Below are 18,953 nucleotides of genomic sequence, written 5' to 3' on the forward strand. Positions count from 1 at the left end.
ATTATTTATTTTGGAAATTTTTATTAAAATATAAAATCAACACTTATTCCGAAAAAAGTAAAAAATTTCTGAAAATTTTTTTTATTTCGAAAATGTTTATTAAAATACAAAATCAACACTTATTCCGAAAAAAGTAAAAATATTTTTTCGGAAAAATAATTTTTCCGAAAATTTTTATACTTTTTTCGGAATAAGTGTTGATTTTGTATTTTAAAAAAATTTCTGAAAAAATAATTTTTGTGAAAAAATAATTTTGCCATGTTGGGTTGCTTAGGTGAATGGCCATGTAAGCAAATCTAACCCAGTTGGACTGCCATGTCACCTTCAATGGCAAGACTAACGATTTAAGGGCATTTGTGGTTCAAAATATAGACGGCAAGGATATTTTTGGTACCAAAAATAAACGGAGGACAATTTTGAGCTATTTCAAATAGTTCAAGGGCATTTTTGGCCCTTTTCCATTATATTTGCTAGTCAAAAGTTTAAACTGTGTATATTATACATATAAAAAAATATACATATTTTATCGGTTACTTTTTGTGAAAGCGGTTAAAAATTATACATTTCTCTTCCCACATGAAACTTAAAAGTTTAAGCCCTTGTTCACCTGAAAATAGCACGGGCTAGCCAGTTTTTAGACTGATAATTGAAAAATAGCCAGCGTTTGCAAAGTCATTAAAAAATAGCCACTATTTTGCTGCAATACGGAAAGTTCCAGCATAATATACTGGAGATCGGTGCATCTTTGTATGAACTTCTAGGATATTATGCTGGAACTCCAGCACACGGAAAGTTCCAGCACAATATACTGGAGATTGGAGTACATGTGTATGAACTTCCAGCATATTATGTTGGACCAGCATATTATATTAGACCAATATATTATGGTGGACCAGTATATTATGGTGGACCATTATATTATATTGGAACTCCAGTATATTATGCTGGAATATTTTTCGAATTTTGAACAGTATTTTCGTTCAGATTTATCTTTACATGAAAAGTGACTAAATTTCGATTAATTTTAAAACTGTGGCTATATTTTCAATTACCAATTGTAAATCTGACTATTTTTGAATCTCACCCCTTGTTCACCTACAAGAGATCCCAATTTGCAGCCCATACAAATACTTGGCACTGTGTAGAAGAAAAGCTTTTCAAATATGATCAATTTAATTGATAATTAATATTAAAAGGCAAATTTTTTAATATGTGTGAAAACAATTAAAAAAATCACTTCTTGTGAACCACAGAGTATAGTAAATAGTAAGAAAATGTATTTATTTTAGTAGTAGATCTGATTGGCTACTAGTTTCTCTAAGTTGAACGGAAAACACAAGCACGTGTTGACAAAGGGGACGACATTTACGTTGGCCGCCCTCCAGAAGTTTTATTTTTTATTTAAAAAATCTCGACTCATTGGTTTATTTATTACATTATTTAATTTTTTAGGCACTCCTTAATTATTGTTCTTTTCTATCCATAATAAGTGACTAGTTTGCTTTAGTCATGCTCATTAAGAAAATACTAAATTCTATATAAAAATATCTAGTATGACTAAATTACCCTTAATTAAATATTAATGTGAGAAGTAAAATTTTTTTTTAGGAATATACATATAAGGATAAAAGAGTAAAAATAAATTAAATTTTTTCTTGATTAAATAAATGGATACTATTTTGAATCAAAATAAAAAAATAAATTGATCACTTATTGTGAATCGGAGAGAGTAGTTTATTTGAGGAGGGAGTAAGTTATATCCCTTATGTGGGAGCATAGTGATAACGTTGTTTATGCAACTTATAGTAGTAGGATTTTGACAAGTAGTGCATGTCTTTTTGTGCCAACATTTTAGTTTTTGTATGCTTGCTCCCACTTATTAATTACCACTAGTTTTATCGTTATGGGCACGCAACGCAAGTGGCTAGCTTTTCATTGTGAAAAATTATAATTCTCATGCACCTAGGTTTTAGTAGCAGTCATTGTTTGAATTAGCAATATGCACAAAAAAGTAAACTTCATTATTTTCGCTATCATATTAATTAATTTATCATCATGATTTACTCATAATAGCGGCGAACCTATGCTTAGATAAGAGAGATTAATAGACTCCTAAACTTTGATAAAAATTATGAAAATATAAATGTATGTATGCAAAAATGTCATATGTTTTTCTTGAAATCCTTAAAATCAAAATTTCGATTTGGGCACTGATTAATCAGTACGTTCATGTGTCCCGTCATCTTTAAATTATGGCCCGCCTCTAACACATAGGTTAATAGGTTAAAAAAAAGGATCCAATCAAACTTTACTGTTCACAAAATACTATGAGTAGTAACAAAAATTTTAAAAAGTTACAACTATCCAAATAACGTTATTAAACGAACTTTTTTCCAAGTACATTTTTATATAAACTTAGTACCACTATATTGCCGCTCAAAATATTAAATCCAAACTATCATGTAAGTCTAAAGTATCTAAGGGGAAGGTTCGGTATGTGCCTTGACATTGCATACTTGTCCTACCGTGTAGTGTCACGCATCTAATAATTTCCAAGAGCAACCCATCACACCATTTGACTCCTCACTTGTTCCACTTCCATTACACGCCACCGCCAATTTCGGAAACCCCCAATTCCATAAGCTGAACCGCGGCGGACCACACGGCGGCTCTCATCCGTTACACAAAACTGCTGTAGCAGATCTCTTTTCTCTACATTCTCAACTGCTTCATTTGTTTTTTTCAAAAGAATCAAACTTAGATTTGACTTGAACAGTACATTCTCTAGTCAATAGTGAAGCAAAAGTAGTCACTGTCGTTAACCTCTTTTTCTAAAGTTGTAACGGCGTATTAGGTACTAAACGGATAATATAAACAGTGGAAAGCTAAGTAACGAATTTCGATACTGTTAGAGAATAAACACTTGTTTATACGAACAATATCTCGATCTGTTAGTGAGTTTAAGCTTATGATTTGAAAAGCTGCTGTAGTTAAGAAGTTGAAGAGATATGGAGGATTATATTAAGGAGAATTTTGGAGAAGTAAAAGCGAAGAACTCATCGGAGGAAGCGCTACAGAGATGGAGGAAGCTGTGTTGGCTCGTGAAAAATCCGAAGCGTAGGTTCAGATTCACAGCGAATCTTTCCAAGCGCTTCGAAGCTCGCGCTATCCAGCGTTCCAATCAGGTTTATACAAATATCTGTGCAATTATTGGTTTGTTACTACAAAATATCTGCTTTAGTTAACTTTTCCATTTCATGTTTCGCTTTCCAATTTTGCCCTTAGGATCTACATGGTAAATGTTATTGTGAAACTGATATTTCGGTTATTGTTTCCACACATACAATCTATAGCTGCAACAAGCTCAAGCAGCAAAAGGACTGTTAACATTTTTTTTTTGGGGAATTTGGCTTAGAAAGAAAATATAGCAAAATGGCAGAATGAGTATAGATGATTCATATAGACATGCTAACTAGTTTGGGATTGAGGTTGATATAAATTTGCCTAAAAGAAAAAGCTTTAATGGAGAGGAAAAATCATCTGCTGCAAACAAAAGCCTGGTATTCAAGTGAAGTAGGATAGAGGAGCGGACCCATTATCCATCGAGTTTTGAACTGTGCGTTACTGGCCCTCGGAGATTTCTCCAAAAAAAAAAAAAGAGTAGTTTAGAATAGAAGTTCCACAGCGTCTTTGAAACAATGTTTTGATTCAAGTGCCTTGTTGGCATTCTTTCTTCCAAATTCTCCTTAACAAGTTAGTTTCAAAATTTTTGTAGGTTTACTCCTGTTTTTGTATAGTAAAGCTCTGAAAGAGTTATATCATTGGTTGTTCTGTTACAGTTTTCACCACTTGCTTTGGAGCTTTTCTAAAGTTCATACTGTTTCAGTAGCACTTTAATTTAAACAAAGTTTGTTAAACTCACTCATTTGTGGGGGGGGGGGGGGGGCTATCATGAACTGCAATTTTCAATTTTCTTTAACAGCATCTTGCAGAAATGCAGGGTAAGGCTACGTACTATAGACCCTTGTAGTCGGGCTCTTCCCGGATCCCGCGCATAGCGGGAGCTTAGTGCACCGGGCTGTCCTTTTTTCAAATTTCTTTAAATTTCTTGGAAGGCATTTCAAGCAACATCTTTCTGCTGTGTTGTGCTCAAGTAAAATTTGCTCATTAAGAAAAAGAAGTAATCTGAACCGTATCTTTTTGACTTCAGAGAGTTGGTTTTTCCATTCTTCTATCTGAAAAATTGGTATGATATGTATTTTCACTAATGTAGGAGAAACTAAGAGTTGCTGTTCTGGTTTCACAAGCTGCACTTAGCTTTATCCAAGGTGTGTAATTGCATATTTCAGTGAAACCAGTTTCCAGTATTTAAATTTGCCTCTTTAATTGATAATCAACTGAATATCATCAGGAGTAAGTTACACTGTCCCAGAGGAAGTGAAAGCTGCTGGGTTTGAAATATGTGGTGATGAGCTGGGATCAATAGTCGAGGGCCACAATTTGAGGAAGCTGAAAGTCCATGGTGCGGTTCAGGGTATTGCAAACAAGCTATCAACATCAATCACCGATGGTATTTGTACTTCTGCCGATTTGCTTAACCAAAGAAAAGAAATTTATGGAATCAATAAATTTGCTGAGAGCCCACAAAGGGGCTTCTGGATTTTTGTATGGGAAGCACTTCAAGATACGACCCTTATGATACTTGCTGTATGTGCTTTTGTGTCTTTGGTTGTTGGCATAATAACTGAAGGATGGCCGAAAGGCGCACATGATGGACTTGGTATTGTTGCAAGTATCCTGCTGGTGGTATTTGTTACTGCTACAAGTGACTATAGACAATCTTTACAGTTTAAGGATTTAGATAAAGAGAAGAAAAAGATTACAGTTCAGGTCACTAGAAATGGCTACAGGCAAAAAATATCAATATATGATTTACTTCCTGGTGATGTTGTTCATCTTGGTATTGGTGATCAGGTACCAGCTGATGGACTCTTCCTTTCTGGATTTTCTTTGTTGATAGATGAATCAAGTTTAACAGGAGAGAGTGAACCCATTAACGTGACTGCTGAAAATCCTTTTCTCCTCTCTGGAACCAAAGTTCGTGATGGTTCTTGTAAAATGCTTATCACTACTGTTGGGATGAGAACTCAGTGGGGTAAACTGATGGCTACTCTCAGTGAAGGAGGAGATGATGAGACCCCATTGCAGGTTAAACTGAATGGAGTGGCAACTATTATCGGCAAAATAGGTCTGTTTTTTGCTGTCATCACATTTGCTGTCTTGGTGCAAGGCTTGTATAGCCACAAACTACGGGAAGGGTCCCACTGGAGCTGGTCTATGGATGATGCCCAAGAAATGCTGGAATACTTTGCTATTGCAGTTACAATTGTTGTGGTTGCTGTTCCTGAGGGGCTTCCTTTAGCTGTGACATTGAGTCTGGCATTTGCTATGAAGAAGATGATGAATGATAAGGCACTTGTGCGCCATTTGGCTGCTTGTGAGACGATGGGTTCTGCAACAACCATCTGTAGTGACAAGACTGGGACACTGACGACTAATCATATGACAGTTGTAAAAGCATGCATTTGCGGTAAAATCACAGAAATTGAAAGCTCTAAGGATGGTTCTAAATTCTGCTCTGAAGTTTCTAATTCTGCATTGAGAATATTAATCCAGTCTATATTCAATAACACTGGAGGAGAAATAGTTAAGAATGAAGATGGAAAGATTGAAATCCTGGGAACACCGACTGAAGCTGCTCTTTTGGAATTTGGCCTTTTGCTTGGAGGGAATTTCCAGGAAGAGCGTCAATCATCAACACTTGTAAAGGTTGAGCCATTCAATTCAATGAAGAAGAGAATGGGTGTTGTTATAGAACTTCCTGGAAAAGGTCTCCGTGCCCACTGTAAAGGTGCATCTGAAATAATTTTGGCTGCTTGTGACAGTGTCCTGAGCTCTAGTGGTGAGATTGTTCCTCTAGATGAAGCTTCGATTAACAATCTGAAAGATACAATTGAACTATTTGCTAATGAAGCTCTTCGAACTTTGTGCCTTGCCTACAAGGACATCAGTGATGAGTACCCTGCTGAAAATCCTATCCCCTTTGAGGGGTATACCTGCATAGGAATTGTAGGCATTAAAGATCCAGTTCGTCTTGGTGTCAAGGAGTCTGTCGCAATTTGTAGGTCAGCTGGAATCACTGTGAGAATGGTCACTGGAGACAACATAAATACTGCTAAAGCAATTGCTAGAGAATGTGGAATTCTGACTGATGATGGTATTGCAATCGAAGGTCCAGTATTTAGGATGAAGAGTGAGGCTGAGCTGCAAGAAATTATTCCAAAGTTACAGGTGCTTCTGAAATTATTATTTCACTTGGATGTATGCATATGTTGTTTCCTGGTCTTTTTGATGCGAATACTGTTATTTACAGCAATTTTGGTTATAATGGAATTGTGATTTAATCTAAAGCATATCAGTTTCACTTCACCTATCAAGTAAAGAAATGTTGTTTTACATTCATGCACAGCAAGTGATGAACTTCTAGTACTTATTTGATATACTGTTGGCTTGAGATGAGTTTGAATGGAGAAACATGGCTAGTGAGAGGGTTCATATAGGCTCCAACTTGTTTGGGACAGAGGTTTAGTTGTTGTTGTTGTTGTTATGCTTGCAAAGCAAGCTGATTATCTTAATCTGAGATCGTTTGTTTGGATTCTCCTAGCTTTCCTAGTGGATTAGCTTATCTCATTTGTTTGCTTGCTGCTGCTGATTGGGTGACATACAGAGATTAATATCTGAAAGTAATATCTTCTTCTTCTTCTTCTACTTCCTTAGGTGATGGCACGTTCTTCTCCAATGGATAAACATACGCTAGTGAAACATTTACGTACGACCTTCCAAGAAGTTGTTGCAGTGACTGGTGACGGCACTAATGATGCTCCTGCCCTGCATGAAGCAGATATAGGTCTTGCTATGGGCATTGCTGGGACTGAGGTGATACTTAAATACTGTTGTACTAGTATGAATTATTTTTTCAAGAGTGGTTTGATTTGAAACTTGTTGATCTTTCAAGCAATTGCAATCTTGAGAGCACTGCCCGCTATTTCAGCTGCAGATAATCCAATGTCAAAAGTACTGCTATCCAGTGTATGTTAACTGAATAGAACGTTAGAAGGGAGATTATGAAAGTGATGTTTCTTATCACTAGGGTTGTGCATAATTCGGTAAATACCGAATTACCATACCGAAACCGAAATTTTTGGTATTTGGTATGGTATTTGGTTTAAATTTTAAAAATATTTGGTATTAGGTATGGTATTTGGTATTTTTTAAAAAAATAAAAAATACCGAAATACATACTAAATTACATAATATACATATTATTTATAGCATAAATATAAAAGTTATAAAAATATACTTCCCTTTATTCTTAGTTATTTTTTTTTTAATATTTCCCACCTTTTATTTTCACTATATGTACCTTTCCCCCCATTTTTTTGGTTACCTGCTTACACCCAGTCGTTTCCCCCTTTTAGTTTTAGGTTTAGAAATCTAAAATCCACCATTTTCAAACCTTACTTCAACTTAGACAGACCATAGACAAATCTCTCCAGCTCTCTCGCTGTAAGCTGTGCCTGGCTTCTAGTTCCATGTTCTTTTGTTAAAGCCTGCGCGCCACCTATTTTTGTCTATGTGGTTAATGGATGTTACACAGAATGGTTTCTGTAAACAACACTTGTGAAATACTTATTTTGGTCACATTTTGAGAAGCTTACTGGTGTCCGGTGCATTCTTTATGATGATGCAAGTTAGAGCTTTAGAGCAGACATATTTACATATTGAAGAAGTTTGTAAACATTATTCTAATCTTATGCTCCTGTTTATAGAAGTCTCATATATGATGTGTAGTGTTGCTGCATTCATAAGATTGATTTTATTGGCTAGTTATAATTTTAATTTTGCTGGCTAGTTAAGGTGTTTTTCTCCCCTAAATGTTACGTTCAAAAAGTTACTTTAGAGTCGAACAAACCGAAGTTACCGTACCGAATAAACCGAAAGACGAAAAACCGAACCATACCGAATTTAATTAGGTACGGTATTGGTATAACATTTTAGGAAACCGAATACCGAAAATACCGAACCGAATTGTCTAAATACCGTACAGCACCGACCGATGAACACCCCTACTTATCACTGCCCTTTTTTTTGTTGCACCCAAGAGTAGCCTAATGGTCAATGAAGTGGGTAGAGAACTATGAGGGTCTCAGGTTCATATCCCAACAGAGACAAAAAGTATTAGGTGATTTCTTCTAAGTTGCCTAAGACTTAGCTGGCAGAGTTATCGGCACGGCACCTGTGCTAGTGGGAGGTAGCAGGTAGCCGATGGAATAGTTGAGGTGCACGCAAGCTGACCCGGACATCATTATCATTAAAAGAAAAATAGTAATATGAGACACTGAACCATTTTTTTGATTTGGAAGGATAATTGTCGATTAAAGAGGGAGAGTTTTTTGTTATTTGCTAGCAAAGTGCTAGCATATTTGTTATATTCCACTCCACTGAAAATTGCACTTTCCCTTATTGGATTTTATATGAACAAAAGTTATGTTTTTGTCACACAAAAGTTCCACGTAGTATCTTCACTCTACAAGAAACTACTAGTAAATTGACCAATTAATTAACCATGCTGGGGGTAATATTAGAATGTTTGACAAAAAATATTGACTTGCATATAGAGTAACTGCACTCTGCACTTAAATCTGTGTGCTAGGTCAAATTAGATGATGAAAATGGGAAATTAAATAAATTATTTGTGCTTACATTGCTATTCCTGGCCCGTTCTCCCAAAAAAATGAAACTGTAAAATTTTCAGAGGAAGTTTGTAATGTGATTTACCTTCAAAGGATGTATTAGTTGTGTGCGTTCTGGCCCAAGATGCTTAATTTGGTCCTGTACTGTAGGAGTCGTGATGCTTTTCTGTTCGCGAACTTAATGTTCCCTTCACAAAGAATTTTGCTGTGCACAAAATTAGAAGTTTTGACAGGGCTCTACTTTCTTTGTTTTCCAGCTGCATGCTTATGGATTTCTTTTCTCTTTATTGCTAAGGAAATCATGATCTTTCTTTCACCAGCCTATTGTTTCTTCACAAAGAATTTACTCTTACCACAAAATAAGAAGTTTTGGCATGTCTCCACTTTCTTTTATCTGCCAAGTGCTAATGGAATTATCTCTTTTTGTATCTTCCTTCTGTAACGCCATAAGCAACCTAGCTTCAACTGCAGTTCCTATTAAGGCTTTTCTCTATACAATTTAGATTTCATTTGATCTTTACATTCCTGGCCAAAGATTGTAAATTATATAGATTCTGTTATACAGTGTTGTAATGAGTATAGATATGATTATTATTTTGTTAATCATTGATGTTCAATATGTATAACCTCACAAGTGCTGTTGGTGGGTTTTTCCTGAATGACTTCTCTCTTGATGTGTATTAGTCCAGCTTCCTTTTAGCTATTTAAACTTTGTAATTAGATTTTATTTTTGATAAGGAAATCTTTGTAATTAGATTTGGCAGTTGTACTGTTAAACCAAGCACTCCATGATTTTAGAATCCTATGATTCCTTCTACTAATTCTGGCTTACTAAAACTAAAGAGCTGCTATCCGTCTAGCATTTATAGAAGCTGCAAATTGTCATTCAGCAACTTGTTAAACCTCCCATTTTCTTGCTCAAAGATTTGAAGTGCCCTTACATAGTATGTTCCCTCTACAATTTGGGCTTCGAAGTGAAAGTGATTAGTTGTATCATCTTGCTTCGTGTAGTAGGACATAGTGGAAACATTATATGGTTATTTAATGTTCATTTATCTGCCTGTAGTCATCATGTTGTCTGGCTTTCTGTTCCAGGTAGCTAAAGAGAGTGCTGATGTCATAATTTTAGATGATAATTTCTCAACAATTGTGACTGTGGCCAAATGGGGGCGCTCAGTTTATGTGAATATTCAAAAGTTCGTTCAATTTCAGCTGACTGTAAATGTTGTTGCCTTGATTGTCAACTTTTCTTCAGCCTGTTTGACAGGTAGCGTATCTTGACCTAAGAAAATTACTCCCTCCATTTCAGTTTATGTGAACCTTTTCAGAGTGCTTTTCGGTTGAATTCGGACATGGAATTTTCAATCTTTTTGAAATACAATTTACATATTTTAATGCTACATAAATATGAATTGAAACGCGGGAAGTAATTTTTACTACTTTTAACACATTTTCCCCTAAAGGTGTGATTTTGAGATGTATCTTCTATGCATTTTCAGGGAATGCTCCGCTTACTGCTGTTCAGCTTCTATGGGTTAACATGATAATGGACACCCTGGGAGCTCTTGCTCTAGCTACTGAACCTCCTAATGGTGACTTGATGAAGCGATCCCCTGTAGGAAGGAAGGGGAACTTCATTAGCAATGTCATGTGGAGGAACATTTTGGGACAATCTCTTTACCAATTTGTAGTCATATGGTATCTTCAGACTTCAGGCAAAGCTCTCTTTCATCTTGATGGCTCAGATGCCGACTTGATTCTTAACACACTCATTTTCAACTCATTTGTATTCTGTCAGGTAATTTTCCAGTTTTCCTTTTCAATATATAATCTTTCACGACTTTCTAATGCATTATTAGCAAAAAATTATATTGTCATGTTTTTCTATTTCTTGAGTAGATTCACATTTTGTTGATGTTAATGGATATTTGTAAAGTGAGTTCAAAACACAGATAGATCACTGCAAGTAATCATGAAAGCTTTCCAAGCATTAGTAGTTATTAATGTTTCTGCTAAATGGAAAAAAGTATGTCATCTCAATTCCACATTTAAATTGATTGCGGAGGTTACTAAACAGTTTGCTGGAAGCGTGGAACTTCTGCCATTTATTAGAACTTCACTCAAATCCACTAGTAAAACTCAAGTGTTACCTTTGCGTTTTCTTGCAGGTGTTCAATGAGATTAGCTCTAGAGATATGGACAAGATAAATGTCTTCAATGGTATATTGAACAATTATGTTTTCGTCAGCGTCCTCGGTTGTACAGTTCTATTCCAGATCATTATTGTTGAATTCCTTGGTACCTTTGCAAGCACTTGTCCACTTACATGGCACCAGTGGTTTACAAGTGTTGCAATTGGATTTCTTGGCATGCCGATTGCTGCTGCCATCAAGATGATCCCAGTAGGATCAACCTGAAATCAAGTTGGAGGAACTAGTAAGTGACAACTTGCTTGAACATCACTCAAGGGCATCGACTCAAATGTTAAGTTGCTATCAATCAGAAGTGTCAAAGCACAGACTTGAAGGTTGAAGATCTTAACTTAAAAGCAAGGGTTGGTCAATTTTATCAATTTCCGACAGCTTCTTATAACGTTTGGAAAAACGGTTCTGAAGATATTGGACGGCTGGCGCTCTCTTGTACACCTCAAGGGGATTTGAAATTTTGAATCAATGACTTGTGAAGTATAACGTCTTCTGAACATGTCATGGTTGTAATGACACCTTGATATGGTATGCTTCTGGTTGGTTTTGTTTCATTGGATCATTATATCAATATTTTGGAACAATCATATCCCTTATTCTCTTTTTGTTTGAACTCCATTAACTTATTTCAACCATTACTAGATCTTTCCATCGTTGTTTTGAGGTAACTGAAGTTACTACCTTGTCATTATCTCAACGTTTTCGTCTAAAGATGGTTTAGGACCTCTGTCGAACGATTTTCCGATCTACATCTCGCTCTGTAGTCTGTTTAGCATATGGTCCATTACTTTTGCAGTAAATGCTTAACCTTTCGACTACTGGTATGTGAACTATGTGCATGCTCTAGTATAGGCCAAACTGTAAAAATGATAGGGTTTCAGTTCACAGCTATGTGCATGCTTTAGTTTAGGTCAAACTGTAAAAATTTGGACAGACGTTGATAGTTGTGCTATCGGCAACTTCTACACATACATAAGCTGTGTTATGATTTATAGTTATAAGAATAAAGATTGAGGTGAAATTAGTAATATTTAATGAAAAATGATTTCAGCGTTAAAAACACCATGAAATCCATAAAAACTAACAGTATAGTGGCAGCCTTGGCAGTTTGAAAAAGGCTAGTCCAACTGTCCAAGGTAGGACTTGTGATGTTAAGGGAGAAGCTAACAACAAGAAAGGATTATGAAATGATTTTGGCTTACTTGTGCCTAAAACTAAATTCAAAGGTTAAAAAAAAAAATAAACAAACAAAGAATTAAATAGACTCTTTGCCCTTCCAAGGCAGTAGGGGTAAAGAGAAAAATGAAATGAATGTAACTACATTTCATTGTGCATTTGCCCTATTTTACCTGGGACCGATTAGGTGCACTCATTGATAAACAAATATATGTTCCGCTATTCCATTTTACAACTACCATATTGATAGGGTAACAAACAGAGATCCCAGAGCTCACAATAATAATTTAAAAAATTCTTGAAATAGTAAGTTAGAGATGGATTAGATTTGTTCTAATCCCGTCCTATATTTGTTCTCCTAAGCATCATTTGAGAGCTTATAATCTGTGAGTTTTTTACTGCATTGAACCCCAAGTTAAAGAGCATAAGGAAACAACAAAACAGCTGATCAGTCCATCCACCATCAAATGAATAACGCAGTCAAAGAATGAGATATAGAGATTGTTCGTGCAATAAATAATACGCCAAAATGAAGTACACAAGGATGTGATACAACACGTGTAAATCAACAAGGAAATTTAACCTTTAAAAAGGTTTTTTTTTTGTTACCAGGGAATATAAAGATTTCACAATATGAAGGGGGGGGGGGGGGGGAATTTAAAAATTAAGTACCCACACCGTACGTCCAGAAGAGAAGGCAATGCCCCTAAACATTCAAACAAATTCAACCCCTTAAAAATCAGAGTTTACTTGGTATATTATGAAAAGAAAGAGAAGCAAACTCATATCCTAAAGTATTACTTACACTATCGGTCACTCAACTTACTAACTTCAACAATCCTTACAATAAGGAAGAATTCTTTCATTCTAGTTTTATTCCCTCTAATCTCTCCCAACATCTATTAATTTGCTCATATTCAATGTAGTGTTTAACAAAAGGAAGCTAATTACAATCTGATTCTTGAGAAGAATTCTTGGCAAAAACTCTTTATTTCTTCTCTTGAGATTGTTTCTCATCATCCTCAAAAGGGAGCTTTCTTTTTTACCTGAAGGTGGTGTTCTTGTTCAGCTCTAACAATTTATAGTAGCAGTAACACACATTATCCTGAATCAAACACAGTAATTACATTAGATTATACAAATAACATATATAATCCGGAGGAGAATATGAAAAAAGTTAATAAAAAAAAAGACTCACAATTTGAAGAAACGCAGCTCCATTTAAAAGCAAGGCTTTTATCACAAGCTCTTCCTTGGTCAAGTTTTGGTTTAGTGCTAATAATGTTGCAGCTGCTGCTATTACAGATGGTCTGTAATTCATTAACCTCACATCTGCACAACAAATTAGGCAAATTTTTAGGCCCTGTTTGTCCATTAAATTTTTTTTCCTTTTTTCAATTTGTTTTCAAAAATGTGTTTGTCCAAGAAATTTTGCAAGTTTTTTTGAAAAAAAAAATTCGAAAATGAGTTTTTCAGAAATCAAAAAGTGGTTTTTGTCTACTTTTTCAAAAAAAAAAAAAAAAAAAAAAAAAAAAATCCCCACTCATAAAACTGTAATATTTTTTCAAGTGAAATGCATATACAAACAAAATTCGAAAGTTCAAATATCATTTTTCAACTTAACTCCAAATACTACTCTCTTTTTTTCAAAAATTACAATTTGTATGTCCAAACACCTACTTAGTGGTAACTCTTAATAACTATAATTACTGTCATAAATCTACGAATTGAACAGGGAAAATTAAAGAACCTCATTACCTCTAAGTACACTCATTATGATCTCCATAGTTTTGGCTCTAATATAATCTTTTCTTGAATCTTCTCTGCAGAATCTTGATTGAAAATAAAATATTGTGAAAGCAAAAGGAGTGACAAACCACATATTCCATCTAAGGACATCTAAAATCAAATCTTCCGTCATCCGTATTGCATTAATTGGGTTACTATTTAATTCAAAATTTTCCATAGGATATTCTGATAATGATGGCAATGTGTCTCTGCTTTCATCCATTTTTGCAGCCAATGATAAACAAGCTGCTGCTATTACCCTTATTGACCAGTTTTGTCCCCTCTACAAACAAGATTATAGCAATTCAGAAAATAACCCAATCAATAATACTACCATTTTCAGAGGAATCTTAATTCACTTACAATTACTGTCCGTGTAGCAAGAAACCTATCAAGATATATCACTGACGTGTAAACTGTGTGGATTCTAAACTGAAATCTTTCCCCTGTCTGCATCAAAATAAAATAAGAAAATCAGTATTAATTCTTTCACATTATTAATTAATGGGGTTTTTGATTACTAACTCTGAGAATGTAGTGGATTGCAGCAGTGCGAAATTCTTGAATCCAATTCTCATTGATAATGTTTAAAGCTTCTTGATCATTGAGTATAGGGTTGGCGATTTCTTTCTTGTATAATATCTGCATGTAATTATCATCAGTATGATCATCATTGCCACCATCTAATTGTTCAGCTACATTGTATGTGTATTGCTGCACTTCTGCTTTACTTGAACCAGGATTTTCCATCTTTAGCTTCTTCTTTTTTTCTCTCTATCTCTCTTTGATTTTTCTCTCTTATTTCTACATTTATATGGTAACCGTTTTGATGCTGCTAAGTTTTCTGGCGCGTTCTTGTGATATTTTTATTACACAAAGAACTACCGGTTTATATAACTGGAAAAATAACAGAAAAAAATGGGCAGTTAATATTGAAATTGATGAGCTGGTTTTGAGTCAAACTTTATTGACTAAGCTTTTTAGAAAGTACACAAGAATTTTAAAAAGTTAATCATTAGATTTTACAAGATACTTCTTCAGTTCCTCTATCTCAATTTACGTGATATTTTTTTTAGCTTTTATCATTGTTGGCTGCTCGGCCAAACTTTTAACGGTTACTGGCCAGAAATTAATTAATTACAATAGTCAGTTGATGAAACAAAAAGCCCCATCGAACGCATCCCAAACCCGACGCCAGATATTTCAAATGCTTTTTTTTCTTCTAAGAATCTCATTTTTAAAAATAAAAAATATATCTTTAATCCCCAAACAACGTGAAATACAGAACTATTTTAATTTTCTAACCAAATCAAAAAAACTTTCAATTATAAAAAATAGAATAGTGTACAATAAAACCTAAAAAAATATATCCTTGTTGTTGTTGACTCTTAATTTGCTAGATGAAAGCAGTCGGTCATCTTCAAAATAATATATCCTTAGTGTTATGGTTTTTGTTTCATAGGTTTATTTATTTATTTAATACACAATAATATGTTCTTCATTCTTTAAATCAAATACCCCTTTACGTACAAAGAACGTAAATGTACATTCAAATAAATACTATATAATAGATATAAATTGTCAATAACTATCAACATTGTAATTTTTAACACAATATTAAATTCTAGAAAATCTTTCATATATACATTTTACTACATCACTACGTAGTAAAATGCACAATACACTTAATATATACAAAATCTATACATTGTACAATAGTCTATACACTTTGGATACAAAAGTGCTCGGAATACATTAATGATATATTATGGATACATTGCAAGATGCACGGTACACTCTTTATACAAATTTTATGCAATATATATACTAAATAGACTGTCACTATATAAAAAATATATTAAAGTAGACGGTCACTATACAATTTATATACAATAGACTGTCACTATACAAAATATATACAAAATAGACCGTCACTATATAAAAATATAATAAATAGACTGCCACTATATAATTTATATACACTAGACTGTCGTTCTACAAAATATATACAAAATAGACTGTTACTATACTAAATATATACTAAAAAGACTGTCATTATACAAAATAGGCTGTCACTATACAAAAGATATACAAAATAGACTGCCACTATACAAAAAATATACAAAATAGATATTTCGGACTATTAGATGTAATATGTTTGGGCCGAAGGGCCATTTCGTGTAAGTAAAAAAAATATGGGCTATTAAAATTTTGAGGGGTTATAGATGGTAGTTTTTCCTATTTTTTGACCGTGTATTTAATTACAAAATATTTAAATTTTTTAAAATAAAATTTATATATTTGAAAACTACATAAAAATACTATAAGTCACAATAATTAATAATTTAAAATATTAAAAGGCATATAAAAAAATTACGGTAAAAAATAATTCGTTTAACTCTTGAAATTCGAACATTGTCACATAAATTGAAACCGAGGAAGTATCATATTTTTCAGTTAATTATGAATAAGTGATAGATCATGGTAAAATATAGCATAAACTAGTATTAGTAATTATAGAAGTTACAAAAATATATGTAAAAACACATGATATATATCTATTGATTTGAGTAAAGTTGGAAAGTATTTTTCTTCACGTGTAAATAACATAAGAGTTATTTTCATTTCCAAAAATCACCAAAAATGGGGCTTTCAATATCATGAATTTTATATGGTATTTGCAATAGGTGTAGCTTCACGAGATGGAAACAAAAATGGGAAAAGAGGGGTGTGTTTGGTATGAATTTTTTAAATTTTTTCATGTTTGGTTGTTTTAAATATTTTGGAAAATATTTTTTCAAAAGAAGGGAAAACAACAACAACTCAATAAAATCCCATTAATGGGGTCTGGGGAGGGTAGTGTGTACGCAAACCTTACTCCTACTCCGAAGGAGTAGGGAGGCTATTTCCGAAAGACTCTCGGCTCAAGAAAACAAAAAAGACAAAAGGACAAAAGGAGACAATGGGAGACAATATTAGTATCAGTATCACCACAACAATCATAGGAAAAATAGGAATACCATGAAATCCAGAAAAAAGATGCAAAGCAAATTGATACAATATTAGTATCACCACAACAATCATAAGAAAAATAGGAACACCATGATGCAAAGCAAAAGCGACAGCTAGTAAATATGACCTGCACTGAAAAGTGAAATAGTAAGACACAACATTGCCATTAGCTATCTTAGACAAAAACCATACATGGCTAGTCCCACAATGGTACGAAGTAAGGCACGACTCAACTACCTCCTAACCTACAACCCTAATACTCGACCTCCACATCTTCCTATCAAGTGTCATATCCTCGAAAATCTGGAGTCTCGCCATATCCTGCCTGATCACCTCTCCCCAATACTTTTTAGGTCGCCCTTTACCTCTTCTCGTGCCCTCCACAACCAGCCGCTCACACCTCCGTACCAGAGCATCTGGACTTCTCCTCTAAACATGCCCGAACTATCTAAGCCTCGTTTCCCGCATCTTGTCATCAAACTTTTTAGCACTTTTGAGGAAGTGAAGACGAATAGTCGACTTTGTTGCCTGCTTGAGCCACGTGCACCTTCTCTCGAATATCATCATTCCTAATCTTATCTATCCTAGTATGCCCGCACATCCACCGCAACATCCTCATTTCTGCTACTTTCATCTTCTGGATATGTGAATTCTTAACGGGCCAACACTCAGCCCCATACATCATGGCCGGTCTAACCACCGCTTTATAGAACTTAACCTTTTCAACCTTTCCAAAACTCCTTCTCAACCTTCTCCACCCTCACCAACCCACCCCACACCCATACACCTAACCCCACCCCATGCCTACCCACCTCACCCCCTCTCATAAAAAGGTTTTAGTTTTTTCAAATTTCAATTTTTTTTTTTGACCACCCACCCTACTAACACCCTGCAATTTTTTTTTTTTTTTTTTTGTAATTTCAAATTTCTATTTTTTTATTTTTCTGCACCACCCACCTCACACTGCCTTACCCCACCCCCATACCCCCCTCCCCCGCACATTTTTTTTGGGTACTTTTTTTGTAATTTTAAATTTCTGTTTATTCATTTTTCTGCACCCCCCTCCCTCCCCCCTCCCGAATTTGTTTTTTATTTTTTATATATTTTCAGTTTTAGTTTTTCATCTTTCGATTTACATGTTCGAAATTTTACAAGTTTCAAAATTATGAGTTCGGAGGTTTATGTATTTGGAAGTTTACGCATACAAAATACTGAAAAATAAATAAGATTATTACTTATTTTCCAAGAAAATATTTTCCGTACCGGAGATAAAGGAACTTTATATGGAATTCTTTAAACTAATGTTGTTAGAAAAATGTCTAAACTGCATGAAATTTTGATGTGATTAGGAGCTTTTCCTCTTCTGTTTTATCTCAATTTTTTTTTTTTTTTTTTTTTTTGTGGGGACTTCCCTTCTTGCGAATAAATCCTTTTGACTTCCCACATGATAATCCCTTCGAGCTCTCACATAATAATTTCTCATCTCTCTGTTATTGAAAGGTGAATATAGGACATTTCTTATCCTAATAGAAGAATTAAATGAAAAAATTAAAAGAAATCATTTCGGTTCATTGATTGGTTATCAAAACGAAAAACTAGTATATCAAGTGGAATTAAGAGGGACAGCTTTTACTTGCCAGAAAAGAACATTTTCATTGTTTATTTTAATAGAAAATTGCTGTTAATGATGAGTTAAATGATGGTGAAACACATCTTGTATTCAGCAGAATGCATATTACAATATATTTATTGTTGGAAAACAATTTGAAGAAAAAAGAAAGAGAACATTAGTATTTCAATAAAACAAGTCAATAATTTTATTGTTGTAAGGAAAACATATTCAGGGGCTTGGGGTATTACAGTTAGACTTATCTATAACAATATTCCTATATAACAGTTATTCTATATAAAAGTTAGGTTTTTCCCAGAATCGATTTTTTAAAGTTATATTTTACCTCTC

The 18,953-nt window shown here is 34.2% G+C and overlaps 2 protein-coding genes and 1 long non-coding RNA gene across 4 annotated transcripts; 1 reads left to right on the forward strand and 2 right to left on the reverse strand.

The window, feature by feature from the left end:
- Positions 1-2,489: 2,489 nt before the first annotated feature.
- Positions 2,490-11,666, forward strand: LOC104116147 (calcium-transporting ATPase 1-like). The gene is made up of 7 exons (XM_009626946.4): positions 2,490-3,185; positions 4,274-4,328; positions 4,412-6,351; positions 6,838-6,996; positions 9,909-10,080; positions 10,313-10,611; positions 10,982-11,666. Exons 1-7 carry the CDS (start codon positions 3,009-3,011, stop codon positions 11,228-11,230), a joined length of 3,051 nt encoding a protein of 1,016 aa, XP_009625241.1. The 5' UTR covers positions 2,490-3,008; the 3' UTR covers positions 11,231-11,666.
- LOC117281453 (uncharacterized) lies at positions 10,147-13,484 on the reverse strand. Of its 2 annotated transcripts, none has more exons than XR_004512079.2 (4): positions 13,392-13,484; positions 13,240-13,298; positions 10,964-11,226; positions 10,147-10,426 (listed from the first exon to the last, which is right to left on the reverse strand). It is a non-coding gene; the product is annotated as an uncharacterized lncRNA (long non-coding RNA). The 2 variants fall into 2 exon arrangements; XR_011415601.1 differs by having other exon boundaries at positions 10,964-11,875; positions 13,392-13,456.
- Positions 13,485-13,934: 450 nt separating this feature from the next.
- LOC104116148 (cyclin-D5-3-like) lies at positions 13,935-14,731 on the reverse strand. The gene is made up of 3 exons (XM_009626947.1): positions 14,507-14,731; positions 14,351-14,431; positions 13,935-14,264 (listed from the first exon to the last, which is right to left on the reverse strand). The coding sequence occupies exons 1-3, from the start codon at positions 14,729-14,731 to the stop codon at positions 13,935-13,937; spliced, it is 636 nt and encodes a 211-aa protein (XP_009625242.1).
- Positions 14,732-18,953: the final 4,222 nt, after the last annotated feature.

The sequence above is a fragment of the Nicotiana tomentosiformis genome, chromosome 4 (genome assembly GCF_000390325.3).
Source record: "Nicotiana tomentosiformis chromosome 4, ASM39032v3, whole genome shotgun sequence".
Lineage (NCBI taxonomy): Eukaryota > Viridiplantae > Streptophyta > Magnoliopsida > Solanales > Solanaceae > Nicotiana > Nicotiana tomentosiformis.

What these genes read in the sequence shown, in the direction of transcription:
- LOC104116147 (XM_009626946.4), top strand. Translation starts at nt 3,009, where the DNA reads ATGGAGGATTATATTAAGGAGAATTTTGGAGAAGTAAAAGCGAAGAAC. An exon ending in TGCACTTAGCTTTATCCAAG is followed by an intron (nt 4,329 to 4,411) that starts GTGTGTAATTGC and finishes GAATATCATCAG; the next exon opens with GAGTAAGTTACACTGTCCCA. An exon ending in TTCTTCAGCCTGTTTGACAG is followed by an intron (nt 10,081 to 10,312) that starts GTAGCGTATCTT and finishes ATGCATTTTCAG; the next exon opens with GGAATGCTCCGCTTACTGCT.
- LOC104116148 (XM_009626947.1), bottom strand. Translation starts at nt 14,731, where the DNA reads ATGGAAAATCCTGGTTCAAGTAAAGCAGAAGTGCAGCAATACACATAC. An exon ending in CAATCCACTACATTCTCAGA is followed by an intron (nt 14,432 to 14,506) that starts GTTAGTAATCAA and finishes ATTTTGATGCAG; the next exon opens with ACAGGGGAAAGATTTCAGTT. An exon ending in GGTTTCTTGCTACACGGACA is followed by an intron (nt 14,265 to 14,350) that starts GTAATTGTAAGT and finishes TCTTGTTTGTAG; the next exon opens with AGGGGACAAAACTGGTCAAT.